This window comes from Sinohyriopsis cumingii, chromosome 16, assembly GCF_028554795.1.
Source record: "Sinohyriopsis cumingii isolate HCF-2022 chromosome 16, ASM2855479v2, whole genome shotgun sequence".
In the NCBI taxonomy this organism is placed as follows: Eukaryota; Metazoa; Mollusca; class Bivalvia; order Unionida; family Unionidae; genus Sinohyriopsis; species Sinohyriopsis cumingii.
The window spans coordinates 79,599,147-79,610,646 of NC_142976.1; the positions used below are offsets into that span (position 1 = coordinate 79,599,147).

Genomic DNA, 11,500 nt, shown 5'->3' on the forward strand with positions numbered 1-11,500 from the left:
ATAGAGTAAATATTATGAATGAGATGTTCATATTTGTACGATCTTGCATGAGATACGGGGATTGTTATAATAATAGAAGTTGTATTTTTATAGGATTTTGATCAAACTGGGTAACTGGGCCTATGTCATCAAGGTATTGGTTGAGTAGCATGACCATGAGTGAAATGTATGCATATTAATGATGTGACTATGCATCTGATTGGCAGAGCTTATCAAGAATCTAGCAAGTATATTATTGAGCAGATTTTGATCAATCTTGTCAGATGTTCTTATAGTATGAGGTTTGACTATCCATATTAATGAGGCTAGGGGATTTTGTTATAAATCTGGAGACAAAATTCCCACTGGAATAAATAAAGGCTTAAATTGTCATTTTCATGATTGTGATCAGATTATATTAATGAGATACCTTGGTTGATGCTGTTAGGTCTCTAGATCCAATGCTTTGACGTAAATATTCAGGAGAATAATTACGTTCCCACCTGGAAAAATCCCTTGAAGTTTGCAATTATTCTGTGGGGGGAAATGCAGGAGAATTATTCAAAAGGGCAGATTTGATGCTTGCGACTTAAATGTTTCAGCCATACAATCAAAATTAAATCATACAATAATAATACCTAGTATGTTCTCTTTATGGGGGCACTCACTAGTTATTATGTACTTTTGAGAGAGTGACATATCTAAGTTGAAGTTGTTCTTCATTTGAAACATGCACAGTGGAGAGAACATTGGCATACCTCTATGCTACATTAATGTAATGTGGATGATCTTTCTTTGGATATTATACTTTTGGAAATTTTACATAATTCAAGCACACTGCTAACTAAAATGGCCGGTCATTTGTGCCAACAAATCAGCCTGAATTAGTCTAAAGTACACTATCCATAGCAGCTGTTAGAATAGGGAAAATGAATTTTGCCAGACTAGACAATACCAGCTTCTGAAAGTGCAATGAAAGAATTACCAAATATATAAAATGTAAAAATGTTATTGGCTCTTTCTTATACAATTTACCTCTGAAGTTCAGGAAGTGAAAATGACCAAGTAGAGCTAGCACTTTTTTGAAAGGTGCACATCTGGAGTAAGGCCAAGCCGTGTACTCTATAACCCATATTACACCCATCAATCATACATCATAATAAAGGGAATTAAAGGTTCTTTGAATTATACCTAAGATATGCAAGGTCTTTTTTAAATAGCCAGTATAACCAGTGAGGAAAGTCATGGAAATTCTTTTCTTTAAAATTCTAATCCCATGCAAAATATGAAACTGTAGAGTGCTACCTTAGCGCTACTGGTCATTGATTCCTTCTAAAATACACTGGGGGGCCCAAGTGGCTGAGTGGTCTAAAGCGCTCTCCATTCCGGATCACTGCCATCTCACCTCTGTCTGCGTGGGTTCTAGTCCAAGACTCTGCTAACATGGGTACATGGGAAAACCTGCCAGTAGCTTCTCGTGGGTCAATGGTTCTTCCCTGGGTTTTCCAGGATTCTTACTCCACCAGTTATACTGGCCGCCATGTATAACCTATCTTGTGCTGAAAAATGGCATTAAACCCTAAAACAACAACAACAACTAAACTACTCTGAGGGTTGCCATGACACTTTACACGCCCAGTCATCTTATGGTCTAGTTCAAGCATTAAATATGACTGCCACAGTAGCCTCTTGAAAATCTTGTTATTACTTCTTCTCCCAAATAGACGGTCATATCAACATGGGATTTTCACTAAAAGACTTCATATGATGCATATTTGGTCCTAAGTAAAAATAGTATCAATCTCACATTCAGTATGGCCATCTTGGCAGTCATCTTGAAAAGGCCTGTTTTTGCTACAATTCCAGAATGGACAATCATAAAAACATTTGATTTTCACTAAAAGTCTTCTGATGATGTCTAGTTAGTCCTAAATAAAAATGATGCTGACTGATCTCACATTCAAAATCGTTACCATGGCAGTCATCTTGAAAATCTTGTTTTTGCTACTCTTCCAGAATGGACGGTCATAAAAACATTTGATTTTCACTAAAAGTCTTCTGATGATGTCTAGTTAGTCCTAAATAAAAATGATGCTGATCTCACATTCAAAATCGTCACCATGGCAGTCATCTTGAAAATCTTGTTTTTGTTACTCTTCCTGAATGGATATCATATAAACATGGAATTTTTACTAAAAGACTGTTTGATGTCTATTTGGTCCTAAATAAAAAATGGTGCAGATCTGATGTCTAATATGGTCACCACAACAGCCATCTTGAAAATCTTGTCACAACTCCTACTAAACAGAAAGTTATATTGATGTGGGGTTTTCAGCACAAGACTTCTTATGACATCCAGTTGATTTTAAATGAGTTTGGTTCTGATCTGATGTTTATAATTAGAAATCTTTTGACTCCTGGAGCAATTTTCTATGCAGAATCCTATGTACTGGGTGTCTATGACAGTGACTACATTAAATATATAGTCGATAGCCAGATTACATTGAAAGTAGATGTTAGAGCACCAACTAGACTTAAGTGGAATTTTTTTTTGAATTACAAAAAGCCCAAGGTATATAATTTGTAAGGTTTTTTTGTCTTAATCTAAGTATTAGAAAAGAGTTGAAATCAACAAATTTTGTAACATTCAACAAATAATTTATTTCCCTAGAATACAGCATGAAAATTTAAAAGGAAACTTTAAGTAATGTGAAGTAAGTTCCAAAATAGTCCAAAAGTTCTATTATCAGTCCAAATGAATAAAGTTCAAATTAAATTTAAGTGGTGTTGACGTGCCTGTTGTGACCTCTGACATGGTGATGTCACAGCATTCATTTGATAACTCACAGTTATATAATGCAAGATGTCCATGTCTGAATTCACTTTATTTCCCAGTTAATGTTTCTGTCCAAGAATATGTTTTAACTCATTAATCCCTGGCACCCGTTTACACATCAGGAGTTAATAGCCTACTTCTGAGCTCTACAATGATACCAAGGAATCTAAATTTGCACTACAAAATATAGAGGAAAAACATAATTTTTGGAACTGATTTCCCCCTCCCCCCAATTCGCTCATGGTCAGAATCTGATTTTATGTCCAGATTTGAGACTTTTTGGCCTCTGATCTAGGGCAGACCAGTCTGAACTGCACACAGACTGGAGAACCTTTGCAAAAAGTAGGGCAAGATGGGCACTTGGAATAAAAGGTGGTCTGGATACGAAAATGATGGGTTCGTTAAGCAAAAAAAAAAACAAAATAAAAAAAGTTTTACTCTTCTACTCATACATGAGTGAAATAACCAATAAAAAGCGACATTTTTAAAAACAGCTAGAAATTTGGTTAACCGGAGATCTCTTGGGAGTCATTGTATTAGGACGTATTCAGAAATAGCCCCCAAATTTTTTACCATCTTGAAAATCTTGTTATCAATACTCCTCCTGAATGGAGGGTCATATAAAGATGGGATTTTCACTAAAAGTCTTATAACATATTGCTGGTCCTAAATGAAAATGTTGTTGATCTTATTTACAATATTGCCACCACAACAGCCATTTTGAAAATCTTGTTATTGCTACCTAATCAGAATGGATTATCATATCAACATGGTTTCTTTTGCCAGAAACTTTTTATGATGACTAGTTGGTGTTAATTGATATTGGTGCTGATTTGACATTACAATATGACAACCATGGCAGCCATCTTGAAAATATTACTACTTCTCCAGAATGAAGAGGTGTATTTACATGAAGTTTGCACCAGAACACTTCTGATATCTAGTTGGCACTAAAGGAAAATAGTGTCAACCTGATATCTAATATGGGCACCACAGCTGTCATTTTGAAAACCTTGTTATTACTACTAATCCCCAATGGAAAATCAAATTGACATTGGGTTTTCACTAAAATATTTGTTATGATGTCTAGTTGGTAGTAAATAAAAATGGTGCCACTTGTACATCCAAGATCTCTACCACTGATCCATCTTGAGAATTTTGTTATTACTGCTCCAGATGAATGGATGTCAGATCAACATGAAATGACTTGTGATGTCTAGTTGGTTGTAGATAAAAATGGTGCCACTTGTACATCAAAGATGTCTACTGATCCATCTTGAGAATTTTATTATCACTGCTCCTCTTGAATGGATGTCAGATCAACATGGCTTTTCATTAAATGACTTATGATGTCTAGTTGTTTCTAAATAAAAATGGTGCTGCTCAGTATGGCCACCACAGTGGCCATCTTGAATATCTTCTCATTACTCCTGAATGAAAGATCATAAGAGTATGGTGTTTAAACTGCAGTGTTTGTCATGTTATTGCTGCTCTCCTAGATGACTGGTCATATCAACATTGTGCTTTCATCAGAATAATACTTATGATGTCTAGTTGCTCTTAGATGAAAAATGTTCACATGTCATATCCAGTATGGCCTTCATGGTAGCCATCTTAAAAATATTATTAATGTTGCTCCTCATAAATGAAAAGTCATATAAACAAAGGGTTTTATCAGAAGACAGCTACAAATGTCTGTTGATCTTTAATTAAAATGTTCCTGATCTGAGGTCCAATACGGCCACTTTGGTGGCCATCTTAAAAATCTTGTTATTGCTGCTTCTCTTAAATGGAAAGTCATTTTTGAAATAGGGTTTTCATCAGAAGTTGCTGGTCCTAAATTAAAATGATGCAAAGCGACCCTTAATATGGCCACTACAATGACCATCTTGAAAATATTATTTGAACGTAATTTCACCAATGATGTCTACTTGGTACAAAATAAAAATGTTGCAAAGCTTACATACAACATGTCCACCACAATAGCTAATTTGAAAGCTTGTTATTGGTGAGGAAATATCAGAGAAGCTTCAACACTCATAAGTTAAAAGGAAGAAATTGTCTTATCTTGAATTCTTGGAAATTCACTCCTCACAGTGGAGCATCATTAACATCAAAGGTTTCTTGTTTCTGAATCCCAAAGAATACCTTAAAATTACTTCAGAAGTTAATGTAAAGGAATATTGACCACAATTAAATTGTACATACTGCTTTATTTCTCTTTATTAAGCATTCTTTAATAGTTCCGTGGGATGTCTCAATAAATGAAACATCCTGACTTTGTTCATGTGTATTCATAATATTCATAATATATTGTTTTATGTGCCAAATACTGTCATTGTTTGTAATCAATAATGAACTTGTCCCACATTGTTTTTCGTCCAATAAAAAGACGCTTTCTTTTGTCAAATGGTATTGTTTTCTCAGATGGACTATCTTACTAATTCGAAGTATTAGTTATGAACAATAGTTAATATGTGATGTGTGATTTGGATTTTTAATGTAGCTTTAACAGCTTTTCAGTCATATCGCTACGATGTCTGCAATGTGGCAGTTTATAGTGATGTCTAGCACTGGGGCATCATGCCGCAGACATGTAGCATGATGTCCCACCCAGTCACATTATCCTGACACCGGGCCAACCAGTCCTAATACTAACCTCTTAATGCTGAGTGCCAAGCGAGGCAGCTGTTAGTACTGTTTTTGTAAGTCTTTGATATGACTCGGCTGGGGATTGAACCCACGACCTCCCGCATCCGAGGTGGACTCTCTAACCACTAGGCCACCGGAGCGGTACGTAGTAAATATGTAGAACAGGTCATGTCACATTGAAATAGAAGATATGGAACATTTATTTATATGCCCAGGCAAACAGGTTGATTTTTTTCCCTGTAAGTTACTCAGTTTTATTGTAATTTCAGTGATAATGTTATCATATGCATAAGTGTCTTGTACTTAAGTTAGGATGTTTTTTTATTAGAACAGGAAACACCCTGCTGTAGATAGCTCCATTAAAAATATGGCAAGCAATTCCATTGGTTGTTTCTATCAATATTGCAAATGAGGTATATAATCTAGATACTGTATTTCATGTAATTTTTTGTACACGAAAAAATAATTATTAATTTCCGTGTACAAAAAATTATATGTAAAATAAATAATTATGATTTTTTGGTACTGACCATGTATGAGAAATAAAGGGATCGCACATGAACAAGTTCTACGGAACACATGCTACTCAAGAACCTAACGGTACAAACTTACAAAGTAAACATATATTTTCTGTCTCATTCTGATCTCAACTCAAGAATCTAATTACAATGAAAATAAAAGTACTCAGATTTTTGATGTTATTAGTGAATGAGAGAGAGGATTATGTGTCAGTGTGCAAGCTTGTCTGCATTTAGAGCATATGTAGCTGTTATGTTGTGTAATGTTGGCAAAATGATTAAGATGGTTTGAACATGTAGTAGTTATGGGTACATGTATTATTTATTGATAAATTGTATGCAACGATATGAGTTCTCATTGTCAAGAAATTAAGTGCAACTTGTGTATTTTTACAGCAATAATAATCTCATTATCAAACTGCAATAAAAATAATAAACTTGAAATCACGTTTTAGTTAATGCCCGTGAGTGCATGTGTGTGCGAGAGAGAGAGAGAGAGAGGTGAATGAAAATTTTGTCCATGTACAAGACTGTTTATTCAGGGCAATTTTTATTTGTAACTTTTGCAAAGAGAAAAAAACCCTGTATTTTCAGTTACCAGATGATTGTGATAATCCTCATGTATTATGACCCTACTATATTCCATTATCAATAAACACCGCTAAATCAATAATTCATTCTTGTTTTAATTATGATGTACATTGTCACAACAACCACATGGCTATGCAGTGCTATTTACGAGGTAATTAAACATGCTTAGCCCTTTGTTTATTCCACTTGATACCAGATTGAGGGCAAGAATCAACAGAAGAGGTCAAATCAGTGAGGCTGCCAGTAGGGAAATGAGGCTTTCTTTTGGGATATGAAAATCTGTCAATGTGCCGTTGAAGCCGTTGTCCATGCAGCAGATTTTATAAGGACAAGCAATCATACACATTACTTGTTATTCAACTCACCAATAAAGTAATAGAGTGGAATATCATTGAATAGAATTGCAGCAAAATGTTAATTATATCCAAGTCAAAGCAGAACAAGCACTTAAAAAATAGCATATATATATATATATATATATATATATATATATATATATATATATATATATATATATATATATATATATATATATATATATATATATATGTATGTATGTATATATGTATACAAATCGATTTAACGGAGTTTGTGACTTCCAAATTTATGATAGAAAATGATGAGGTTTTTATATTTTATGTTCGTATGACTATAATGAAACAATAAGACTAGTTGACCAATGGTCAGTGGTCTTCACTTTAGCATGTACTGAGATGTAATGTTTGTTAGATAAGGAAACATTAAATGGCTTCTGAATTCATTTTTAAATGCACATGGTATTTTGTTATGGTGACAGATTTAACAAGGATGACTAATTAACAATAATATTTAAAGGTAAACTCTTAAAGTCCTTTGCCCATTTGTTAATAAGCTTCAGGAGATGTTGTAATGACAATAAGAGAGCTTATGCATCAATCATTGTATTTTCTCACCAGCAAGTTATTTTTTTAAAAACAAAATAACAATATGGTATTATAAATTTTTTTGCAAATATAAATCTTCTTAGTAGAAATTTTATGTCCAGTAATTTAATGGACTTTTTTGAAAAATACAAGTGATATGTACAAAAATTATAATACATTTAAATAATTATTTGTTTGATAACTGGATTGTGTACGAAAAATTAAAGGTTACGAAAAAATACATGAAATATGGGTGATATGTTTAATTGCTAATAAAGCCCTTATAAGAAAAACAATACTACTCAACATTTTGCTCAAAACTTGAACAGTACTTAGGGTTTTAGGCTTGCACAAAAATCACGATATGCTAGTGGTGAATTCACATACACCTGTGTCTCAAGCAGATTTAGAGTGAATTTGTCTGTGTCTACAAAATTGCTATCAGCAGCATAGTTAGGGATTCTGCTTGTACTTGTAAGTCATTTCTTTGTTTTTTTGGATGTGAAAAATATCGCAGACTCCTTACACCATGATCACTAGCTTATCAAGATCATTTTGTAGGCTTTAGTAAGTGTTAAATACATTCATATCATTGGATGTAGATAATTCAAAGTAATAAGAAGAATGAAAATGTTTTTATATCTTTTCAGGAACATTATTCGGAGGGTAGATGTAAGTAAACCATTTGATATTCCTTAATAAAGTAATAGTATGCTAGACTCTTTCATAATCCTACTCCTCTCTACATGTCTATAAACTTCATCAGATTCCTTTCTTTCTTTCTTTTTGAGCTTACCTGGTCACAAAAGCAAGTGAGCTTAAAGTATGGCCCTGCATATATTATGCACTTGAACTGCCCTTCCTCCCTTAACATTTGCTATTTTCAACTTCTCAAAAACACTGGACCAATTTTAACCCAATTTCAAAGGAAGCATCCCTGTATCAGGCCCTGGTCCTCAGACGTGGCTCATGTTAACAATAATGAAAACGTTTTATAATGCCCTCTGAAAAACAACCAAATTCAACAGAATTTACTAAAATGTTGAAAGAAAGCATTCTGGGAAAGTCCATCCATCCATCATTCTGTTTGTTAAAATTTTTTTGTATGCACAATAATGAAATTTCTTTACTATCTGTAGTAAACGAAATTCATGCATTACTTTAACTTTGGGAAAACAAAGACCCTACTGACCACAGCATCAAATGATCAAAACAGAAGGGCACTGTTACTGAAAGAGGAACATTCCAACTACAGTGAGCAAGCTTTGTGGATCGCTTGTTTTTAGGATAAGGAATAGTCCTTTATCTCTTGTGATAAAAGGTCAAGGTTACTGACTGAAAGAAGAATAATGGTTCTGGATGATTACATTTCGGTGTGAAAGGACTCAACTGAATTGATGACCAAAAGGTTAAGGTCACGGTCACCGTGATCAAAATTTCTGCACAGTGACATTACTTCTCCATGACTGATGTGTATCAAACTGACTCATTGCACTTGGTGAATGCCAGAAGTGTTGATTTTTTTTAATCTCAAAAGTTCACGGTCAAGGTCACTGACTGGATAAAAAAAATGGTATCTGCACAGTTGTTAACCATGTTCCTTTACCAATGATCTGCACATTTGTTGACTATGTACCTTCTGACTTAGTTCCATGATTTTAGCTTATGTTATGAAGAGTATGGTTATATCTGGGGTTTCTATTTGAACATTTTCCAAGTATTTTTCATTGAGGTTTTCCTTAGGTATTATTTTAAACATAAAATAAGGTCATTAGCTGAGAAAAATAAGATTTTCTGCTCTTTTTTTGTCTCAAGACAAATGTTTAGAGAAAGTGTTAGAACATGTCAAGATATAATACTTGTTAAGGATAAGATAAAAAGGAAGAAATATAAAATGATAACATAATACAACTGATTAATGCAATCACAGATTGGAACATAATGATATAATGTATTGTAATGCATGTTTATATTCATATGTACATGCATCAAGATATGAATTTTGGTATGAGTTCCTTCACCTTAGTTCTTGTCAACAATTTTTTTGATGAAAATGCAACTTCTCTTCAGCTAATGAATTGCTATATTTCCAAAAGGACTCCATATACTGCCGGATAAACCCAATCTTGGAACTTTTTTCAAAGAAAATGACAAAATAAAATAAGGAATTGAATTATAAAATGAAGGTTTCCCTCCAGTGGTGTTGCAACCCCTTATTTCTTCTTCTAGCTGCCGGGTACATTCCCTGAAATGGCCTATCAAACCTCCTCCTTTGGATGCCAACACAGCCAAAGTGGGTATGTCTTCAGGAACCTGGGCATGCCTTCCTATCAAAACAATTGATGCTTAGGAGCAGAAACCTCGGTTACTTGCAACCATAGCTTTGCATGCTGACATATTCTCAGCAGCTTCCCTGAAACCAGCCATATTACGCCTGCTGGAAGCTGTCGCCAAGACATGTCGGTATACGCTTTCGGTTGATATGGAACTATAGGTGGAATTTCTGCACATCCGTTGTGACACTGCATTGAACTTGTCGAATGTCTTGCTTAATCACATTAAAGACCTTCTAAGGGCTGCTCCTTTAGAAGCCAAGACCCTGTTTGGGGGCCTCATCTTTATCTCAAGACCTGCTGGATCGGCAAAATTGATCTTTTACCTCTGCTTCTGGTCCATCGCAATCAACCGGGAAATGAGGTCAGGCTAATCACCTGCAGGGATCATCTGCAAAATTTTTCAGGTAGTTGCAGCCCCAGTCCAGTTTCCAATCTTCTGATTGACCACCTCCGCCCTCATCCAGTCCATGGCACCCAGGTTGCCACAGGCCCAGTATGATGTCTCTAACCCTCCTTCCTTACCTACCACAGGAATGAAGAGGAAACCCTAGCAGTTTAATCCCTCTCCTGCTATGCATCCCCTTCCAGAGTGTCCCAGTAGTTGCTTGCCTAGTGTCTTCTCAGGGGCTTCGTCAGGCATCACAGCTGATGAGTGGGACCTCTCCATTGTAAATGAGGGTTATTGGCTCCAGTTTCGGAAACAACTCCCACTGTCAATGGCCTTTATTTTCTTTGCCAAGCCCATTCTGGTGAAACTGAGGGATGAGGTGCACACCTTGTTGCAGAAAGGGGCAGTCAAGAGGGTATTGAGTGACCTGTCTCCATCCTTCTATTCCCCTATCTTCCTGGTCACCAAAAGAGCTGGAAATTTCTTATCATTATCAATCTCTCGCCGCTCATCCAGTTTCTGTCAGAGAAAACCTTCAAGATGGAGACAACTTCAATCCGGAATTCTCTGTGTCTGTTTGATTGGGCTGTCTCCATTGACTTTCAGGATGCTTATTTGCACATCCCCAGACTTCCTCCTCACTACAAATATCACTATCTTTAACTTGACCAGGAAGTTTTCTCTATTCTGCGTTCAGTTGTTCGAAATCTTTCACACCCAGAATCTTCACCAGATCATGGGAATGGTGGTGGCCTACCTCAGAATACAAGGAGCATCGATTCTCCAGTATTTTGATGGCTGGCTGATTCACAATGTTCAATCAGTCCCATCATCAGGATCTGTTCCGCTCTTGGTCCACCATAACATAATTGGGTCTCTTACCCAGCCTTGAGAATAATTTGAAAAATTATTGAATAGTTTAAATAGGTATGCACTTTTTGCAATGGAATTACATGTAAAATGGATTAATTGCATGCCCCGACGGTATGATATCAGACTGCAAGTAAATGGTGTTAATGCTCTGTTCATGCTGTATATTAGACATTGAATTCAGACACAATGATCTGGGACAAAATTATTGAATATTGTAAATGTGTGTGCAATTTTCAATGGAATTATTTGCATTATTGATGAACTGCATGACACAACAGCATGAGAGTAAACGGTGTTGATACCCCTATTCATCATATACATTAGACATGAATACACATATATGTGCCAATGAGTTGTTCTATGAAAAAAGTAAAAAACTGTAAAACCCTGCATTAATGCGACCCCGATATTAATGCAATCCAATT

At 35.3% G+C, this 11,500-nt stretch overlaps 1 protein-coding gene across 1 annotated transcript in view; it reads left to right on the forward strand.

The window, feature by feature from the left end:
* The window catches only part of LOC149780868 (uncharacterized), a 144,048-nt gene extending 133,735 nt beyond the window's left edge, over positions 1–10,313 (forward strand). Inside the window, exons 13-14 of the mRNA XM_089936239.1 lie at positions 8,129–8,150; positions 10,219–10,313. Of these exons, the coding sequence (XP_089792365.1) occupies positions 8,129–8,150; positions 10,219–10,313 (117 nt within the window). The remainder of the gene's footprint in view (positions 1–8,128; positions 8,151–10,218) is intronic.
* The last annotated feature ends 1,187 nt before the right edge of the window (positions 10,314–11,500 follow it).